The sequence below is a fragment of the Scardinius erythrophthalmus genome, assembly GCF_964197995.2.
Source record: "Scardinius erythrophthalmus genome assembly, chromosome: 19".
In the NCBI taxonomy this organism is placed as follows: Eukaryota; Metazoa; Chordata; class Actinopteri; order Cypriniformes; family Leuciscidae; genus Scardinius; species Scardinius erythrophthalmus.
Window position 1 is genome coordinate 6,764,481 of NC_138239.1, and position 22,844 is coordinate 6,787,324.

At 37.6% G+C, this 22,844-nt stretch overlaps 1 protein-coding gene across 2 annotated transcripts in view; it reads right to left on the minus strand.

Annotated features, from left to right (window-relative positions):
- Positions 1-20,989, minus strand: part of slc35f4 (solute carrier family 35 member F4) — a 37,551-nt gene extending 16,562 nt beyond the window's left edge. The window contains exon 1 of one of the 2 annotated variants that reach the window (XM_081347368.1): positions 20,612-20,989. In XM_081347368.1, the coding sequence (XP_081203494.1) occupies positions 20,612-20,882 (271 nt within the window). In that variant the 5' untranslated portion in view covers positions 20,883-20,989. The remainder of the gene's footprint in view (positions 1-20,611) is intronic. The other variant, XM_081347367.1, reaches the window with a different exon arrangement.
- Between the last annotated feature and the right edge of the window lie 1,855 nt (positions 20,990-22,844).

A 22,844-nucleotide genomic window follows, 5' to 3' on the forward strand; every position in this document is an offset into this window, starting at 1 on the left:
CCATTGACAGCTACGCAACTACCACTTTGATGCTTCAAAAAGTTCATAAAGTGATCGTAAAATGAATCCATATGTTTCAAGTGGTTTAGTCCAAAATTTTCTGAAGAGACTCAATCGCTATATATGACGAACAGATTGAAGTTAGGCTTCTATTCACATATAAACATTGAGAACAACCCTCATTGGTTCTTGCAGAAGCTCAAGTGCTGCGTAACATGAGAATGAACCTCATTGGTTCTCACATGTCAAGCAAACATGCTTGAGCTTCCATTTACCACAACTGATGTGTGAGTTGATGAATGTTTATATGTAGGGATGCACCGATACCACTACTCGGGTGTCGGTCTGATACTGTGCTCATGTACTCGTATTTGTAAAACTAACCCGATACAACCGCACCCGATAAAACTTTAAAGAGCCGTTCACATATCGCGTCTAAAAACGGCGACCGCGCCGCTTTCTCCTTCTTTCCACAAGCGTTTGCACTCCCGTGGCGTCTGTCGTTGCTATGCAACCATGAACAGAGGCGCACCTGGAAAAACGAGCGTCCACACCGCGTTGCTTCTATCAGAGAATGTCTAATAAGGGGAGAAGTTTCACTCTCAGTACACTTCCGGCTTCTGAACTGGTTGCAGTTCCACTCTGATTCCTTATGAGGGCGCTCACAGGACGAGTGCAGAATGAATGGAGGTCCATGGCGCTATACTCATCAAAATCCACTTTTCTCAGGATATAATTTTTTGTCTAGTAATTTGAATGTTGTATTCGAAAGGAGATGCAAAGAAATTACACATGGCTGGGTGTTAGATTTTTTAGAGTCACGATGCCATCAAGCGCTATCTCTGGACGTAATCAGTCCTTCAATGACCAATCAGCGTTCATTAGCAGAATGCTAGCGTGTTATGGGCAACAACAACTCAACCTGTAAGAAATCGAAAGGACATAAGTACTCGTTCATTCAACTTTCGACCTATAACCCATGTTGAATTTGCAAAACCTACAATCAAATCTGAGATTTCTCAACGGCAATCGGGTGAAAGAGACAAATTTAGCATCTAGCCCCATAGACTCCCATTCATTTTGCACTCATGGGCGATCGCCCCCAGTGGAGCTCTGGTGGAACTACAACCAAAATTCGGTACAATAGGACTTAATCGGGAGTGGGCAGGCTCTCCGTAGACGGGCTCTGCTTCTATACATGAATATCAATCACGTGACCTCTTACGTCATCTGCTCTTTTTCCAGTTGACTGCCGCCATCTTGAGTACCTACCGAGTACTGTCTGAGTATCCACGCCACTGATCGCAGGGGCAACAAGCACTTTGATCACTTGATTTCAGATACAACACATTTCAGCGCTAGATCGCCTCTTATTTAACAAACAAACAAAATGCATGCTCTGCTAGTTAACTGGAGATGTTTTGTTTATTTGTATTGGTACATTCGTGCCGCGAGATGTTTCAAAAGTGGTGGGGACATGTCCCACCCGCAAATTACGGCGTCTTTTTCCGTCCTGAGGTAGTCTGTAAAAGGATATTTTGGGGTCTCCTTTTTTGTTGTTGCACCCCACCGCACACCATATTGAAGGCATAGCTAGCTAGTTCCTTTGCGACTGACGTGAATCAGGTACTCAAGATGGCGGCAGACAAGTTTTAGAAGTGAGTGACGTCAGTGAGGAGACGTTGGTGACATCATCTGATATTCATCTATTATGAGCGCGCTTACCGCTTGCCTACATTTGAAATATAGTCAGGTAGTCGTAGTAGGAGGAGGAGGAGTAATGTCAGCCGTTTGGAGATATTTTAAGATAAGCGATGATAATAAAAGTAGAGAAGACTGCAAACTATGCTCTGCTAAATTGTCAAGAGGACGGGTGACAGGTGAGAAATAGCTCCTTTAACACAAGCAATTTGATTATACAAGTTGTATATTTACTTTGTTACAGTCAGAAAGTGAAAAACATCTGATGAAAATAAAACATTGTTAGAAGAACTGTATGATATTATTAAGTACTCATATCGGTACTTGGTATCGGCAAGTACCCAAATGTAAGTCCTTGGACTGAAAAAATGTGGTATCTGTGCATTTATATGTGAATAAAAGCCTAAATTAAATCTATTCATCATATTTCATCAAAAAGATGGTTTGGAATGACAAGAGGGTGAATAATTAATGACAGAATTTTCATTTTTGGGTGAACTATCTATTTAAATCTGAACCTGTAGAAGTAGTAGGATTAGTCAGAAGCTTTAATTTATTGGCATTTATTGAAATGAATAAATATCAATTAGCAATTAGCTTGTCTGAGACCAATCCAGTATGTACCAAAATTTGGATAAAAAAATCTTTAAACCATCAGTTATTATTGTAAATTGAGCTACTACTTCGTATTTGCATAACGGCACAACCAGGAAGTTTTAAAAACTGCAACATCTCAATCCCATAATGCAACTGCGATGCATGCTATATGTGGCCACAACCACAGTCAACACCAAAACACAACTGAAAAGTCATTAGACATCCTAATGGACTCTTCTGTGGTAAAACCACATCTTTAGAACAGTATCCCTGAGGATTTGACTGTTTATTTAACGCTTAACCAAACACAAGCACACAGGCAAGAAACAGCATGATTCACACAATCTGAAGCACAAACACATTTTCAATGAAACACATAAATTTACAGACATTCTGTACAGCATAAACGTAGAATAACAATGAAAACGAACTCTGAAAGTAAATTATCACTGCTGGCTAATGCCTCCTGTTTGTCCCTTTAGCCTAAAGGTATTTATGAAGAGATAACACTAAATGCAACATGAACTAACGTGAACAATTGTATTTTTATTAAATAACATTGACAAAGATTTTAAAATGTTGTAAAAAAAAGCTCACTGTTAAAGTTGGTTAATGCATAACTAATGTTAACAAATGAGACCTTATTGTAAAGTGTTACTCTGAAAACCCCACAGCATCATGAAACCTGTATCATGCTTAAATAGACAAACCGTACATCATTAAATAAAAGGTAATTTAATACTGAAAATGTGATATAAACTGCTGAGGTGGCTCCTTTTCTGCTTAGTTGCAAACACACAAAGCTCTGAAACCGAACACACACACACACAAACACACACTCGACACATTTCACAACATGCTAACTTGCAATTTTGTACATGTCTATTTTTTCCCTTTCTTACGTACACAATCTTTCCTTACTCAAACACCTAAATGAGAATACACACAGACTTAATTATAAACAATTATAATTACTAGCTTAAACCATTACCCAAACTCTAACACTAGTCCTAAACTTAAACTTTTTTAAAAAAGGTTTAAAATAAAAACATTTTTTAAAATGTTTTACCTTTAAGGTTGTCCCTGAACATCTCCAAAGGAAGGTTTTCTCAGATTTAGCTAATTTCGGGGGACGATTTTGTATTCAGAAACACACAAACATTGCGTTTTACCTTCAGAGATGGGGCAGGTGAGCACCTGGGCGCTATAGGAGCTGAGAGGGGCCACTCGGGCCGAGTGTTTCTTCATTCTCTCCTCTTTCCTGAGCTTTTGGAAATGTGTGTGTGTGTGTGTGTGTGTGTGTGTGTGTGTGCGTTCGTGTGAGCGGCACGGCTCAACTCCTCCGACAAACCCACTTCATCCCCACGCGCATCTCTCCTGTCACTCCCACAGTCTCTTTCTTGTTCCTCTTGATATCTTTTACTTTGCTGCTCTCCTGCTGTTACTTTGCTCTTTCTGCTAACTGAACTTCTCTTTCTCTCTGGCTCTCACACACTCTCAACGTGACACATAAAATCGCACAGTTTCGCTCTAGTGTAGATGCTGCAGTGTCATGCTGCTATCCTGCGTCTCCTAGGGAGACTGGGCTTCAAGTGTGTGTGGAATGCAATCATCCCCTTCATATCTCTCTCTCTCTCTCTCTCTCTCTCTCTCTCTGTCCCCGCCTCTTCTCCTGCTCAGAGTATCCTTTGCTCTGTTTGGAAGGTAACCAAGCAGCTCGGGCTAATTATGCTGCATTGGTCCCTCTCCCCTTTTTCTCTTTCAACCCATCGTTCCTTCTTTCTGATTTTACAATCTGCCTTTTTTCAAGTCAGTTCTATATTTACAGCATCCAGCGGCATAATAAAGGCAGTATGATGAAGATGATTTAGTAGAGTAAAAAAGTAGCTTTTGTCTTTTTCTTGCTCTCTCTCCTTGCACAATCACGCCCTTTCCTTTCTTCATCAGCATTTGTGCTCCACTTGAAGGCCCTTCACTGCTCGCTTTAGCAGAGGTCTTGTCTTGCTGTCTGAGTCTCATAGCGTTATGCTAATAAAACCGAGTACGGAGCCTTGTGGGACTCCATGAAAAGTATTGTCTCTGATTTCTGCGTTCCTGGATGAATCCGATCTCTCCTTTTAATCACACAAAGTGACAGGAAGTGGGAGTCTGGGATCGGTGCTGTTAATTTCTGATTTTGGGAAAGCTTGTGAAACACAAAAAAAAGATTTTTGAAGATTCTTTTCCGTATTATGCAAGGATACACTGACCATAACTAATCCAACATTCTTTTTTCTGTGGAATACAAAAGGAAAAATGTTGCAGAATGTCAGAGCTGCTCTTTTACATTCAACAAAAGCAGCGACCAGGGTTATGAGAACTAAACTGAAAGCTAAAAAAAAAATTTCTAAATGAAATTAAAATAAAAACTAGCATATAGTTAGCATAGTAAGATTTGAGATTTTCCTGTTCACACAAAGATGAATTTCAAGTGTGAAAATTCTATGTGATAAACATTTTAATTAGAATAAATGGCTGTAAATGTATCTTCTCAAACAGACTTGAAAATTTGCATGTGTCAGTGTGATGGATTGCTCTAATCTCTTTTCCACTGCACAGCAAAAAATGTTGGCCAACCAATAAGATTTTCTGTTTGAAAACAGGTAAATATGGTTTGTATCCCTTTATTCTCTGTGACAAGTGGGTATCAGAAACTAAAATGTGTGCAGTGATTTGTGTACCGGAGTAACCATGGTGTTTCTGCTTGTCCAGAAGAAGCGCCACCTACTGTCATAGAGTGAATTATCATCATATATGCGAAAATCGGACCGAATTTCCATGCCAAACATTCATGTTGGCTTCGTGGTCACCATATTCTTTTGCTTTATGGAAAAGAGCAGCTTAAACATTCAACAAAATATCTCCTTTTGTGTTCCATAAAAAAAAGGTTTGAAACGTTATAATGGTGAGTAAATGATAACAGTTTTTTTTTTTTTGTGAACTATCCCATAAAAGTTGTTTCATTCTGTGAACTGTGCTGTGCTGAGATTTTATCGGACTAAAGGGAGTCTTCAAATCACAGAGCGATTTGGGTATCGAGTAGACCTTTAGCAGGCCTGCCTGGTCGGTGTCCATTACACGCTGCCCCTGTCTGCGGTTTTTATGGCATTGCATTTAATATGTCTCGATGATGCTTGTTCCTGTGGCCCCAGCTATTCACTCGATTAGTGATACACCCACACACACCTATATCTGCTTCTTCCATTGTCACACAACCTTACATACTGCATACACACACAAAAAGCTTTCTGCCTCTTATTCATTCATTCATTCATCTTGGCTTTAACACCACACACGCAAGCATGCAATGCCTCTAGTAATGCATTGAGGTCTGCTGCATACTCCTGAAATCAAATGAAGCGTCTTTGCTTAGCCAGCATTCATTATACTGGCAAATTTGCATCAAGTTTTGAAGAGTCATATTTCTCGGATAAGCTCAGAGTGTGTCACCAAACAGCAGCTCTGGTTGTACGCTGCCAGGAAATGTGCTTTGCTGCCATTGTGTTTGATGCCCAGTACACACTGTACAATTTTGGGCTGTCCCAGATGAAAGATGACCAACAGTGGTGATTTCTGTGGTTGTGGCTCCTAAACTGCGGTCATAAGTTGTGCAGGGAGAGAGGTTCAACGACGGCCATTGTCACTGTCTTGCAACCAAAGATAGCCTGCGATAATTTTCTGACAGTGTCCGAAATTTAGCATGATCATCTCATAATGTATTTGCTGCAATGACTTACGTCTACTGACTAGCCAATAAAAATGCAACATGAATTGGCATATTGATCAACGCGTCAGGGTGCTAAAACTTAAAACTACTTACCTCAAGCTCCATTTACAAAATTGCCATGCCAAGTTTACATTTTTGCAATTCCATTAAAGCATTACATAATACACTCACTCGCCACTTTATTAGATACACCTGTTCAACTGCTTGTTAATGCCAATCACTATATAAATATCAGGTATGTAGAAATGGTTAAGATGATCTGCTGAAGTTCAAACTGAGCATCAGAATGGGGAAGAAAGGTGATTTAAGTGAATTTAAACGTGGCATGGTTGTTGGTGCCAGACGGCCTGGTCTGAGTATTTCAGAAACTGCTGATCTACTGTTTTTTTTTTTTTTTACACACAACCATCTCTAGAGTTTACAGAGAATGATCAGAAAAAGAGAAAATATCCAGTGAACGTTGTTGATGCCAGAGGTCAGAGGAGAATGGTTCGAGACTGGATCAGCTGATAGAAAGGCAACAGTAACTCAAATAAGCACTCACTACAGCTGAGGTCTGCAGAAGAGCATCTGTGAACACACAACAATCTCTGAACACACAACACGTCCAACCTTGAAGCAGAGGGACTTTAGCAGCAGAAGACACACCGGTGACACTTCTGTCAGATAAGAGGTAACAAACTGAGGCTAAAATTTATACGGGATCACAAAAATGTAACAATAGAAGGTTGGAAAAACGTTGCCTGGTCTGATGAATCTCGATTTCTGCTGCACCATTCAGGTGGTTGGGTCGGAATTTGGCGCAAACAACATGAAAGCATGGATGCATCCTGCCTTGTATCAGCGGTTCAGGCTGCTGGTGCTGTAATGGTGTGAGGGATATTTTCTTGCCACATTTCTGGCCCCTTAATACCAAACGAGCATCATTTAAATGCCTGCCTGCCTAAGTATTGTTTCTGACCATGTCCATCCCATGACCATTATGTATCATCTTCTGATGGCTACTTCCAGAAGGATAACACGCCATGTATAAAGCTCAAGTCATCTCAAACTGGTTTCTTGAACATGTCAATGAGTTCACTAAACTCAAATGACCCCCACAGTCACCTGATCTCAATCCTCTAGAGCACATTTAGGATGTGGTGGAACAGGAGATTCGCATCATGGATGTGCAACCGACAAATCTGCAGCAACTGTGTGATGCTCTCATGTCAATATGGACCAAATCTCTGAGGAATGTTTCCAGCACCTTGTTGAATCTGTGCCATGAAGAATTAAGGCCATTCTGAAGACAAAAGGGTGTTTCAACGTGGTATTAGCTAGGTGTACCTAATAAACTGACCAGTGGCAGTGAATGTATTAAATTATATAAATAAATGTGTGAAAAATAAATAAATAATAAAAACAAATATATATATATATATATATACACACATATTAAAAAACAAATATATATATATATATATATATATATACACTCACCTAAAGGATTATTAGGAACACTTGTTAAATTTCTCATTAATGCAATTATCTAATCAACCAATCACATGGCAGTTGCTTCAATGCATTTAGGGGTGTGGTCCTGGTCAAGACAATCTCCTGAACTCCAAACTAAATGTCAGAATGGGAACGAAAGGTGATTTAAGCAATTTTGAGCGTGGCATGGTTGTTGGTGCCAGACGGGCCGGTCTGTGTATTTCACAATCTGCTCAGTTACTGGGATTTTCACGCACAACCATTTCTAGGGTTTACAAAGAATGGTGTGAAAAGGGAAAAACATCCAGTATGCGGCAGTCCTGTGGGTGAAAATGCCTTGTTGATGCTAGAGGTCAGAGGAGAATGGGCCGACTGATTCAAGCTGATAGAAGAGCAACTTTGACTGAAATAACCACTCGTTACAACCGAGGTATGCAGCAAAGCATTTGTGAAGCCACAACACGCACAACCTTGAGGCGGATGGGCTACAACAGCAGAAGACCCCACCGGGTACCACTCATCTCCACTACAAATAGGAAAAAGAGGCTACAATTTGCACGAGCTCACCAAAATTGGACAGTTGAAGACTGGAAAAATGTTTCAAATTGGTTTCTTGAACATGACAATGAGTTCACTGTACTAAAATGGCCCCCACAGTCACCAGATCTCAACCCAATAGAGCATCTTTGGGATGTGGTGGAAGGGGAGCTTCGTGCCCTGGATGTGCATCCCACAAATCTCCATCAACTGCAAGATGCTATCCTATCAATATGGGCCAACATTTCTAAAGAATGCTTTCAGCACCTTGTTGAATCAATGCCACGTAGAATTAAGGCAGTTCTGAAGGCGAAAGGGGGTCAAACACAGTATTAGTATGGTGTTCCTAATAATCCTTTAGGTGAGTGTATATATAATATATACACATTTATATATATATGAGGTTTTATTTAACAAAGTTCGGGAGGAGCAGGTTCAGATAATTAACCAAATCATGCACAGCTGGAGATTAATCAGTAATCAACTCAATGACAGAGTATAAATTCACAGCAGACCTATCTCTGTTCATTGAAAGTTTGTCAGCATCCCTCCTCCACCCCATCTCCTCACTTCCAGTTCCATCTACACTTCCAGTTCCATCTACACTTACCAACTGGGGGGAGTACTTTGGGTTCGGGCCTAACTCCGAGCTCGGAGTCCTCCCCCCGGACAGCATGCCAAATACGCATAAACTTATTGTATTAATTATATGTAGATGTGAACTCGTGAAATATATATACATTAATATATATATATATATATATATATATATATATATAAATTAAAATAAATAAAAATACAATTTTAATTAAGTAATTATATATTAAGATTATTATATTAATTAATAATGTTTATGAAGAAATTTTATTCAAAAGACCATTGGCTGGTCCACATAACATAGCACACATACATAAAAACATACACCAACAACCACATACACCCACTCAACTACTGTTAACTCAAGTACACATAACATACTGCTACAGTCTGACTAGGAAATTGATCACACATTTGACTACAGTTTGAAACAAATGGTTCCATTAGTGACAAAAAGATCTGGCACTATGTCAAAATGACACTGAACTGAGTTGATCGTAAAAAACAATGTGGCCCCCAGAAGTATTTGGACAGTTAAGCCACATTTAAAATGTGTGGATTTTATTGCATTCTGTATCTGCATCATTGCATCTGCAAACAGATGATGTTAAACTTTCTACTGGGCCTATCTTCACTTTCCTCATTTTTGTAATAACTGCTCCCAAGGTGTTTTTTAGTGGGTGGATTAAGTCAACTCCCCTTCAGTTCACACAGGTGTCCTATTAGAGTAACCCCAGGTGTAGGTAATGGCATTATGGGTATGTTCCAGTTAGACAAACACAACATGTCTAAACACTACCGTTAAAGTTTTGAGCTGGTAGTTTTTGTTTTTTTGTTTTTTTTTGTTATGGTCATCAAGGCTGCATTTTTATTTTAATCTATTTAAAATGTAATTTATGCATGGCAAAGGTGACTTTTCAGCAATGAATTTTCGGTGTTTAAAGACTGGCATACACTAAAAGATTTTTAAAAATCTTATCAGATTTTCAAAATGTGACAGACCACAGTTTTGTTCAGAGTTTTGTTCGCACAAATGACCCGAGTGTGAACACGGGAAATTTGCTAAATCTCTCGTGCTCAAACGTGACTTTAAAGTAAACAAACATGGCGCACAACGGGCAAGAAGAAATGCTGATAAAAGTGTTTAGACTGCTTTTTACAGTAAAAAGAAAAAGGTTTGGATGAAGCAGAGACGGTTATATTGATACAAGAATTCGTGGCTCTACCATTGGAGAATGGCATGTGCCTTGATAACCAATCACATTACATCCTTGAAAGCCTTGAATTTCCATAAACTAATACCTGTCGCGCAATTGTCCATGACTTCTCTTATCAAAAAGCATTTTTTTTGTGTGTAAACTCTAAAAATAGATATATCCAAAACTACTGTTTAAGAGCAAACATGTTGAAGATGTTGAACATGTTGCTAATGAAGACATTAGCGGACAGGCTGTCAATGTATTAAATGCAGCTATTTCCTCACAGAAGCGATTTATTCAGCGTAGTGAAGCCTCTCCTCCATTGACATCCATTAAAAAACAGCCTCTTGTCTCCTTCCCAGCGTCAATCATGTGTGTCGATATCTTTCCTGTGTTTGCAGCACATGCATACTGCTCTTCACCGCCAGAGACACTCCAGCAGTGCATAGAGAGAGAAATCTTAAAAGACAGATTATATTTCCGCAGTTCAAGTATAAGATTATATTACATATTCACACATACTTGATGATGGATTTTGTGTCAGGACAGCATATATTTTGTGAATTGTGATGCCAAGGAGAAAATTAAACCACAGCTTTTTTAATGACTTAACTTTTCTCTTGCTGATTTATTATTAATATATTCCACTCACTAAACTATAATCTACTTCCATTATGCGACAGAATTCATGCACTCCTGTACGGAAAATAAAAAGCACGCACATGGACCTATACTCAGTAGAAGTCTTATTTTCAACCTGTCTTTTTCAAACGGACACCTGCCATTTGAAATGCCTGTTGTTTCGTCCCAACACCCCCTCCTCTCTCATCCCTGCCATAGCAACGCCTGGCCCTTGTGTTCCACCTTCGATATTGCCACCGCGGCCCCATTCAGCACCTTTGTCATTCAGATCAGTGCCATGTTCCTCCACCATTGTCCACAGACCTGCTGCGTCCTTTATGCACGTCTATTAGCTGCGTTCTACAAGACGAGTGCGAGACAAGAGTAGAATAGTGCACCCACGCGCTGAGTGTTACACACATTTCATAACCAATCGGTCAAAATCCCATAAAAAACTTTCAAGAGCCGAGGAGCTACGTGATCTCCATAAATATATACTTTCTTGTCTTTATCACTTCAGACTCAGAAGATTTCAAAAGAAATTCTAATGGTCAGACTTGTTTGGACCCCACCTGGTCTTTCCTGTTAACAAATATGTGAACAAATATGGAAGCCAATTTCCACCACATAAAAATAATAATAATTAGAATGTCAATTATGACATAAAACACTGATTTTACGAGATTCTAAAATCATATCATAATCATGAGATATAAAGTCATAATGATGACATGCTAAGTCATAATTATCTGCTAAAGTAAAAATTATGAGTCAATTACGAGATAAAAAGCATTATGAGATCATTATGACAAAAAGTAGAAATTATTTATGAGATACGAAGTCATAACTACGAAAATATTGTTCGACTTTTTAATGAAATAATTGTTTATCTCATAGTTAAGACTTAGTATCTCATAATTTCGGTTTTATTTTTTTATAATCATGACTTATTTCATAATTTGACAGTTTATCTCATAATTATGACTTTTTATGCCCTAATAATCAAGGCATTTTAACATTGATCATTAAACTAATTTACTGAATTTTCATGCTTGTTCTGTTGTCAAATGTCTAACTGGTTTTCATATAGAGGCTTTGCATTAAATGTTTATTTTGGATTTTATATGAATAACTACAGTATATTTGACATTAAATAAATGTCCTTATTATGTGTCTTTAAGTACTATTTGTAACAACACATAAATTACACAAATATAATATTATCACATAATACAGTCAAATTAAATGAAATTAAATGTATAGGTAGCGCAATTCTATTTAGACTGTATAAGCTCCGCCCCCATTTTCATTCTGTTGTTCTGAAACCGCTGGCGCTGTGGTTCTGCAGCTGGATATATCACAAATTTCCAGATAATAAGCTATCAAAACATATTGCGGCACAAAACAACAAGATAATGCTGCGTTCACACCATGACGAGAAGGCAACCCGTGACGTTCTACAACACTATCAACACTATCAACCCAGAGCTGTTCACGTCCTCAGACTCGGATTTATGCAATTTTATGTCAACGCTATCAATGGTGAAATGAATCTGCAGCAGTCAGGTGGTAAAAGTATGGAAGCTTGTTTCCGCCACAAAATAAAAAAAATTTAATGATAATTGCGACTTTTTATCTCACAAAAGTCAATTCTGACTTTATTTCTCAGAATTGCGAGATACAAAGTCAGAATTGTGTGAAATAAAGTCGCAATTGCGTGTTATAAAGTCAGAATTGCGAGATATAAAGTCAGAATTGCGTGAAATAATGTCACAATTGCGTGTTATAAAGTCAGAATTGCGAGATATAAAGTCAGAATTGCGTGAAATAATGTCACAATTGCGTGTTATAAAGTCAGAATTTTGAGATATAAATTCACGCAATTCTGACTTTATAACACGCAATTGCGAGTTTATATCTCGCAATTCTGACATATTTTCTCAGAATTGTAAGATATAAACTCACAATTGTGAGATATAAAGTCCAATTCTAAGGGAAAAAAAAGACAGACTTTTTTTTTTTTTACCTCAGAATAGTTTATCTCACAATTCTGACTTTATAACACGCAATTGCGACTTTATATCATGCAATTCTGACTTTTATCTCCCAATTGCGTATTATAAAGTCAGAATTGCGTGATATAAAGTTGCATTTGCGAGGAAAAAAAGTCAATTCTGACTTTATAACACGCAATTGCAACTTTATTTCACGCAATTCTGACTTTATATCTCGAAATTCTGAGAAATAAAATCAGAATTGTGAGATGTAAATTCGCAATTGTGAGATAAAAAGTCGCAATTATCTCTTAAAATGTTTTATTCTGTGGCGGAAACAAGCTTCCATATAAAAGAGCTCTGTAAGTTTTTTACGTTCATTATTATTGCAATGTGCTTTGAGACATGGCTTATTTGACGTCATCTCTCGTGACGCTGCATACTCTGGCGTGTGTGTTCATTTGTTTTAGTGGATGTGTGTCTTTGAAGACTCTCTGAAGGGAGGGTGCCGGGGTCTTATGCTTTCGAAGCTAGCTTGCTATTGCTAGCCTCTCTGAAATTGCCTACCCTACCTATAAGCCCTGCTGGTAGATGGTGTAACTACAGCCCCATGCAGGCAAAAACTGTTTCTATGCCATATAAAAATAATATATCATATTTATGGCTCAGGTGACTGGCTCACAAAAAAAGTAAATAAGTGTCCATGAGCAAAAATAGCCATGTCTATATTGGTTCTTTAAGGGCTGCACAAATAGGAATAACTGTTAGCTTTCTACCGGCACAGTATATTATACCTCTGTACAACCACTGTAAAAAGAGAGGAGTGACACCTTGTGTCCAGGCAAAGGGGTTGCAGCTCCTCTCTGAACTAAAACCTTATGTTATGGCCAAATAGTCATTCCCTAACCCTAATGCTAACCACTAACTGAACCCTGGTAGCAGCAAATGTGCACATGATCAAGATTTGCCCCATCTAGCCTTGATCCGTATTGATAGCTTCTCTCAGAATCAGCCACATCTTAAGTAAAATATGAAAATATTAAGTAGAATAATTCAGAATTTGTCCGTGTCAGTGGGACCATCACCACATCAGCCTGAATCTATGAACGAGTGAAGAGATTTATGTTAAATGACCAGATGGGGGCAGCACAAGAGTGCACAAAGTATAAAGCATTCAGCCAATTTTGTGCTGATCTTGCAGCACATGAACAATCCCTGATCAGTGATTTACTAAGACTGAAAATGGTTTTAAGAGGTTTTATGATAATGGCTTAAGATCACCTCCACAAACCCAGGAAAGTTAGTAGCATGTCTGAAAATCTCAATGCCAGTAAGAGAAGTTTACAGAGATGTCCAAAAAGTTTGGAAAGGCCCCAGGCAAAGTGGGGTTTTGGACAACATCAGCATAAATCCTTATCATTTTGTGATGACTTTGCATGAACAAGGGATAACACAAATTATGCAAACATTTTATTAAATAAAAAGGAATTCAATAGTAGAGCTATTTATGAATCATCTCTAAACTGTGTTCTGATTGGTCTGTGTACTAACCTTAATTAGAAATAGTTTTAATAATTAGTAAGGAACTTGAGCTAACATGAACTATCAATGAAACATTCACAAAGACGAATAAATACTGTAACAAATGTATTGCTGTTAGTATGTAACAAATGTATTAGTTAATGTTAGTTAATGCATTAAATAATAAAGTGCACCTATAATGCTATTTTAAAGTCTCCAAATTTTTAATATTTAATGGAAGCTTATTGTGAAGTGTTAGCAAATAGTAACTTTAGTAAAAAAAAAAAACTTAAAAAAAAAAATGCTGTATAGACATATTTAGAAAAACAAAATGAGACTAAATTGCCACTAAATGACACTTGACACTAAAGATACTAGTAGACATGTGCCGGTATTCGGTAATGCGATAAATCGCGGTAATGAATATGCACGATATTGTTATCGCGGGCACTTCAAAATACCGTGAAAAATAATACTTCCGAATTTTGATTTTTAGAACGCGCTTTATAGCTTATTTTCCATCAACCGCTTAAACAAACACTGCGTATTTATGCTGCGCGAAACACGTGCGCACTCTGATGTAAACAATCGTCACGTGTGTAAGCATTCGGCCGTTGCGCACTTCTAGTCTAATGTAAACAGTCGTCACATGAAGAAGCAGCATGGTGGAAGGAGGAACGCCGCCGCCTACAGTCTATGGCCGCCGCCGATCTAACCGGATCCATCCCGCTTCTAAAAGCAGAGCTGCCAACTCGACGCATTCAGCGCGAGACTCTTCACACGCGACGACACATCCGTTTTCTCACGCAGAGAAAAATCGCGGAGCAAAGAGGACACGAAGACCGTCAAACAAGACAGAGCAGGTTACTTTTGATATGAAACAGGAGAACAATTGTGTCACAGAACGTTACATTTAAACAATTTAATGACCAGCAGCATGTTAGATGACTAAAACAAATAGATAAAGAAGAGTATTTTGCTGAATATGTGCACTGCAATTTTTTTTTTTACATATTTATTATATTTTTACTTGTGTCATTACATAATTGTTATTATAATGAAAACCACATTATATTTGATTTAATTAGTTATTTGTAACCTTTAATAATACCAGCTGATATAGGGCTCTATATGGTTTCATAGCATTGTGAGATATTTTTTTGAGAAAAAAATAACATGTGGGCTATCTAATATTTATCCAAAATTAGTCAATATTGAATCAAGATTTAAATCAAATCCCAAGTATTGAATTGAAATCGTAAAATTTGTGTTAAGCAATACAAACAGTATAGCCTACCAGTCATTGTACCATGTAATCATTGTAACATGTTGTCACTAAACTTAATAAAATTCAGTTTAGTTACCAAAATTTGGTATTGTTTTGACAATCACAATTACACCTTGTGATGCAAGTTTTATTTAATTTTTTACATCCCCCCCCCAATCCATCTGTTTCTCATGTGCAATTAAAATATCGTGATAATACCGTATACCGTGATAAAAGATCACTCAATTAATCGCAGCATGAAAATGTGATACCGGCACATGCCTAGATACTAGTGTGAACATTATTTTTAATTTTTTAAGGTGATTCAAGGACGATTACTTGCGTCAGCGGTCCGTTCTGAAGTCTGTAAAGCTCCCATGTGAGCCCACAGTTAACAGCGCCGCTCTGGCTAAGCAGATGAGAAGAGTCCCATTAGACTTGTATCTAAAAATAGCTCTCTTAGGCGAGGTGGTCTGCAGTCTGAGCGACCGTGCAGATACATTTAGATGATCACTGACTCAGGCATCTCCATGTATGAGAGGTCAGAAGACAACAGATGACACCAACAGACTGTTTCTGACAAAGTTATGCCGGATGATTCTTTCGTGCTCTAATGCAAAATCGGTTTAAAGCGTTTTTTGGGGCAATTAGCAAAATTTTAGTGTTTCGGGCAAGTTAGTGGGGTAGGGAAAGGGAAAGGTAACGGAACACGCGGTATCTCAAGTCGGTTTTCCATCCAACTATTTTGATGTGCATTTCGAAAATGCGCATAAGAAGTGTGCCACACAAGTCGCAGATGCAAATGCAGTATAGGTCATAAGCCCCGCCCTCTCCATGTAATCTAAAGGGATGTGAGACAAACTAAACAATCAAATTACACTTCAACATTTTTTTTCCAAAGATGGTTTCTGTCATTTTAGGTAGTTTTTATCACACTGTTGTAAGCTCAAGTGTTCGCTTTTAAAATAAGTTTGATTTTAGTTAGCTATTTGATACTATAAAAACAGGAGTGTCATGATTGACAGCTGTGATTGACAGCTTCTCTGAGCAAAGTAGTCAATGAGGCACCAATGGACTTTTTCAGGATTTTCAGGATGAGATTGGAGCTTTAACTTTAATTTCTATATTTCCACGACTGTTTATTTCACTCCGATATAATGAGTTGTTCAGCAGTAAACTGCATACTAACTGATTCTGCAGGAGTGTGGACAGGACCTTGATATCGCGGCTCTACCTCATGTTCACTAATGCACAGACTCCGGCTACAAGATGTCAGCGCCATATTTGGACATTGGCAGCTTCACTTCTCTAAAATGAAAGAGAGTGAAGGTGCATCGTCCATATTTTTTTACAGTCTATGATGGAAACGGACATGCAAATATATTATAATATAATATAATATAATAATATATATAAGAATTAACATAGAAATGTAATGCTTTAGACACAGATGATCTTGTGTTTTGTGTTAGTTCAAATGCGCGTTAAGAAACCGTTTTTTTTTCCGCATACTTATGATTTGTTGTGAGAACTTGTGACCAGTTGTACATGTAAAAACACCATGGCCAGCATTATGCATTAAAGGTGCAATATGTAATATTTACAGCTAGTGTTTGAAACGGGTACTGCGGTACAAATTCTAAATATTTGAGGGGTTTTTTCTCGCGCCCCATCCTCCTCAGACTCAATGCTCACGCGGGTTGCCAGATTGAGGACATGCAACAGGAACGAGTGCCATGGACAATGGAAGGTGACAAGCCTTACACTGTAAGTTGATTAGTTCAGGTATCCGCGTTTTAATATGCCTCTGGTCCTAAAGCTTTTTAGATGGACGCTGAGGCTTTTTAGGTCCGGTAGAATCTGCAATCTCTGATCCAGTTCGTTTGCTGGCTTCTGTGGCTTCCATCGCTGTGTTTTCTGCCGACTGGCAACCCGGGGAGTCAAAATACTACTGGGTAAATTGGCAATGGGCAGAATCACACAGACCAAAACAAAAACAGACATTACAACACGGAACACACATTTCAAAGTAGAATAACTAGCTGTAACATTGTTTCTCGGAGAAAGAAGCATGTGAACATACTGTAGCATGTTTCCTAAATCTCTGCAAACATGGTACATATTTTAGTACAGTCAAAAAAAAAAAACCTACAGCACCTTTAATCCCAACAAAAGGTTCGACAAACATAGCCCTTGACATTTGTATGGAATTCAGTATTTTAAACTCTAGTCATTTTGCGGAGGCTACCTACAAATGTTGTGCCAAATTCTTACCCCTGCCAGATTATTACCCCGGGGTCAGAAATAACCAATCAGGGAGCGGCCTCAACTAGGGTGGTAATAATGTGGAAGGGAGTCGAAATTAGGCAAAACACCGGCGTATGAGCATAGCGCCTGTTTAAGGCCCCATATTTCATCAGTTCTTCTGCGTCTCCTCACAGCATTTAATAAAATGATGTCCAACAACACAAATAACTCTCTCCGAAAGCAATGGGCTACATCACAAGTTCCCCCAAGATATAGATATAGATATAGATATAGATATAGATATAGATATAGATATAGATGTTTGTTCATGTTCCTGCACAAATTAAGCCCTGGTAAAATGTGTGATTTTTTTTATTTAAAGCTTTACCTTTTTGATAACAAGTGACACATCAGAGATTATGGATTTTTCATAATATAGAACAAAAATAAAACAAATGTAACATAACGAAATACACTGAGCATTTAGTACACCTAATTAACAAAATAACAATGTCCAGCAGTGACATCTAAAGGTAGGAAGGAGGAGTGCAGTGTCTCTTTTGTATCCTTTGAGCACCTTGCATTGTCAAAAAGTCCTAAAGTGAGGAGGAAAAAGTGAAATGATGATACAAAGGATCGAGTAATGCAAGTAACTTTGCTTTCCTGTTTATTGATTGAATTTGCATTTCCTGCAGCCTGAGGCTTATCCTTTTCACTTTTGGTGTGAAAGGGCCTTTACATTTGGCAAAATTATAACTTTTTATTTTTTATTTTATTTTTTATAAAAACTAACAAGCAAGCACAGCCCAGTTGAGAAAAAGCAAAACAATAAAATAAATGCAAAAATAATGTAACACTTTACTTTCTATAAAAAGTAACTAAGTAAGTTAGTTAGTTACTTTTCAGGGAGTAACGCACATATTGTAACACATTATTTTTTTAAAGTAACGGTTGTACTTTTTTATTGTACTTTATTTGGTGCTGAGTCAGGTCTTAAAACATAGTCTCAGAGGAAACATTTCAATGTGACACCTTTGCATAAAAAAACTTCTGAAAAACCTGTTCGGGTTATATTTGGCTGATCACAGTATTTTTTAGCTTTTAACTAAGTGCTCATATAAATAACTTTTTTTGTGTGTGTCTTCATTTGAAAAGCCATTTCAATAAGATTTTTATTGTTTTAATTGGCATATCTGGCACAGCCCGTTGTGTGTGATGTGCGAGTGGCAAAGATGAATACAGTACAGATTTATCATTACCATCCATCATCCTCAGGGACTTCATCACACACAAACGCATCCACACATACATACTGATATTCATTATGATTCATGTACTTACTGCACCAGAGTAATAACGGCACACCAGGGACACAGGCCACTACACCACCGCTCATGTATTACATTTAAATCCTGCATGCTGCTAACAAAAGCGGAACCTTAAATCTGTCCTTGTCAAGACTCTTTCGATTGTATTACACTAGACTGAGGGTATTGAAATTCAGGAAAGGCACAGAGACCTATAATTAGGATCCAATCATCACTACTCCATTCACGTTGTCATTTTAAAAGGTGTTCAGTAAATCAGTGTCTACTACTGCTGCGTTCTGTCTGATCACACTTCTTGCTTTATATATTGCTTGTGATTCTTGTTTACTTGTATGCAAAATGGCTTATTATCATTGCATATATGAGTATGCTATATGATTTGCTTTATTTTATATTATAACAAAATTCATTCATAAAACAAGCCAATAAAAATGTATTTAGCCTACAACACAATTGGCTGCAGAAATTTGTAAGATATTTATATTTTATTGACATAATTTACTTCACTCTGATGGATCTAAACTATGTAAAGCAAAGTGGCATTTTATAATTATATTTTATTGTTATATATCTATTACATTTTTCAATCTGATTTCTCAAATCTAATTTCCCCCATTCTTTATATTTTTATTCCTTCATATTATGTGCAGTATCAGTCAAAAGTTTGGAAACATTGCTATCTTTAATGTTTTTGAAAGAAGTCTCTTATGCTCATACATTTATTTGATCAAAAATAACTGTAATAATGTGAAATATTATTAACAATTTAAATTAATGTATTTGTATTATTAACAATTTAAAATAATGGTTTTCTGTTTGAATATACTTTAAAATATAATTTATTTCTGTGATGCAAAGCTTAATTTTCAGCATCATTACTCCAGTCTTCAGTGTCACATGATCCATCAGAAATCCCTATGCTGATTTGATACTCAGTCATTATCAATTTTAGAAACTTTAAATATTTTTTATATAACCTGTGATACTTTTTCAGGATTCACAAAGAACAGCATTTATTTAAAATTTAAATATTTTGTAACAATACACTACCGTTCAAAAGGTTACAAATTAATAGCCTACTTTTATTCAGCAAGAATGTGTTAAAGTGAAAAAAAAAGTGATGGTAAAGATTTATACTGTTAGAAAATATTTCTATTTTGAATAAATGCTGTTCTTTTTAACTTTTTATTCATCAATGAATTCTGAAAAAAAAACACCACAGGTTCCATTTTCGATTTCTGATGGATCATGTGACACTGAAGACTGGAGTAATGATGCTAAAAATACAGCTTTGCATCACATAAATTAATTATATTTTAAAGTATATTAAAAAAGAAAACCATTATTTAAAATGTTAATAATATTTCACAATATTGCGTTTTTTTCTGTATTTTTGATCAAATAAATGCAGGCTTGATGGGCATAAGAGACTTCTATCAAAAACATTAAAAATAGAAATCTTTCCAAACTTTTGACCGATACTGTAGGCTATATCCAGTAATTTCACCCCATCATATTCTGTTTTATTCTACATTCCATCCTATTCTAAAACTCAGAAAGTTTTGCCGACTAAATGCATGTGTTGATCATATTTATTTATGCAGCACGCACATAACTTGTGAACAAAGCAAGATGAGACACACAGCATGTGTTTTCTCCACATTCACATCATCGTCCAAGGCCACCACAGTGAACAGACTTGATCTCGACACCATTACAAAAGGTTAATTTTTTTATTGCGTGTGTATTTAAACACTTACTTTTGTGGCTGGAGTAACCGGGGTTATAGCCATAATAGCCTGTAATTCGTAAAATCCGATCCTCAATGTCATGGAGCCCGTTGGCCGTCACTTGAGGCGCTTGATCCCAGCGGCTGTTCACCTGCGGAGACGCCTTGCCCGGTAACGTTAGGTGCGGGCTCTTGCCCGGTAGGCGCGGGCTCTTGCCCGGTAGGTGTGGGCTCTTGCCCGGTAGGGTCTCCAGGCGAAAGCAGGGCTCCTCTCCCGAATCCTGGATATCCGTGCTGCTCATTTTACCTCTGAACGGGCAAAATGGCAGCTTTCATGTAACAAGCGATAACCATACGAAACCCGCTGTTGAGAGCATCACCCGAGTCAAATTCCAGCACACGTTTCTCTGAGGAGTCTCTCAGGGTTGTTGTGTGAAACTTGCCCAGCGCGTTTACTTTCGTGCATCAGACAGCAGGGGGCGTCACGCTGCTCCGGACAGATGATAGTAAACACTGGAGGTCCGATTCATTTTAGTAAATCGGTTCGTTTAAATGAACAGCTCTATAAAAACCAACCGTTTAACTTATCATCGTTTTATTATTGTGGTAAATACATTTTTAGATACTACTTTAGTAACGGAATTTGTCTGTTTTACTCATGTGATTTACAAACGCTGTGCGATTCGGTTCGAATGAATCAATAAAACGAACCTGTTCAAAAGAAAAATTCGGATATAACGGAGAAGTTATAGTGCACCAGTGGAGTGCAGTCGTTATTAGGCTACAAAAGTGGAGACACAGTGTGTGTGTGTGTGTGTGTGTGTGTGTGTGTGTGTGTGTGTGTGTGTGTGTGTGCGTTTGATTTATATTACATTGTGGGAACCAAATGTCCCCGCAAGGATAGTAAAACCTGAGATCACCTCCATTGTGGGGACCAGCCAGTGGTCCCCATGAGGGGAATGGGTAAATAAACATACTAAATTGTATTTTTTTTTAAATGTAAAAATGCAGAAAGTTTTCTGTGATGGGTTTAGAGGTAGGGTTAGTGTAAGGAGACAGAATATACAGTTTGTACTGTATAAAAACCATTAAGTCTATGGAGAATCCCCACAAAGATAGTGAACCAGACATGTGTGTGTGTGTGTGTGTGTGTGTGTGTGTGTGTGTGTGTGTGTGTGTGTGTAAAAGGCACTGCAGGGACAAAGCACACGATCTTCATACTATTTCATGCTAACTAGTGGTAATTGGTAAATACAATCTTAAAGGATTGGGTCTAAAGGAGTCACTGAAATATTCAACACAGAAAAGGTGGGAATGAAAGAGGGATATGATAGTGAAAAGTGTGATATATATATTTTCTGGAAAATGCTTTGGACCAGGCATATATTGGATAGATAGACAGACAGACAGACAGACAGACAGACAGACAGACAGACAGACAGACAGACAGACAGACAGACAAACAGATAGATAGATAGATAGATAGATAGATAGATAGATAGATAGATAGATAGATAGATAGATAGATAGACAGACAAAGATAGATAGATAGATAGATAGATAGATAGATAGATAGATAGATAGATAGATAGATAGATAGATAGATAGATAGATAGATAGATAGATAGATAGATAGAGATGTTTTGCCTTGACATGATTAGCAAAAGTGAATATACAGTGTTTGTCCATTCTTTAATTGCTCTCTCTGTTTTAGTGCACATATGTTACACTTTAATACTTTAGAGGCATGCGGCTGTGTCTCTATAGCCTATTGTTTTCTTCAAATATTTATGAGACTTTGCCTTTGAGAGTGAGAGTGTAGCTCTGAGATGGTGCCACAAGGCTATTTTGCCCAACAAAATTAGTTTTGGCTCGCTTCACGTAGCTATTCTGCATTCAAGTGTAATTTCTCCACTCCTAATTGTTAATGTGAGTGATACAATAATGGTTAATTCATGTTTTATCTAAAGCCACAGAGGCACAGTTGCTGTAAACTGTTATCACTTCCAGTAAGCCACAACAGTTTGAATCTCTCCCATGCCAGTAAGTAAGAACACAACTTTAAATCTAGAACAAAGCACTATAAAATGCCTCTGAATGCAAGTTTTGAGTTGCTGGTCTCAGCTTTGAGCATCCCTGCTCAAAACCAATGCTTCTTGCACAGAACATCCAGTAGAAAAGTGCTGAGGTTCAGGCCAAACCTAGTCCAATATCCCAAGCCAAGTCTATTTCAGTTCACTCCATATGGTTCTGTAGCAAATCCT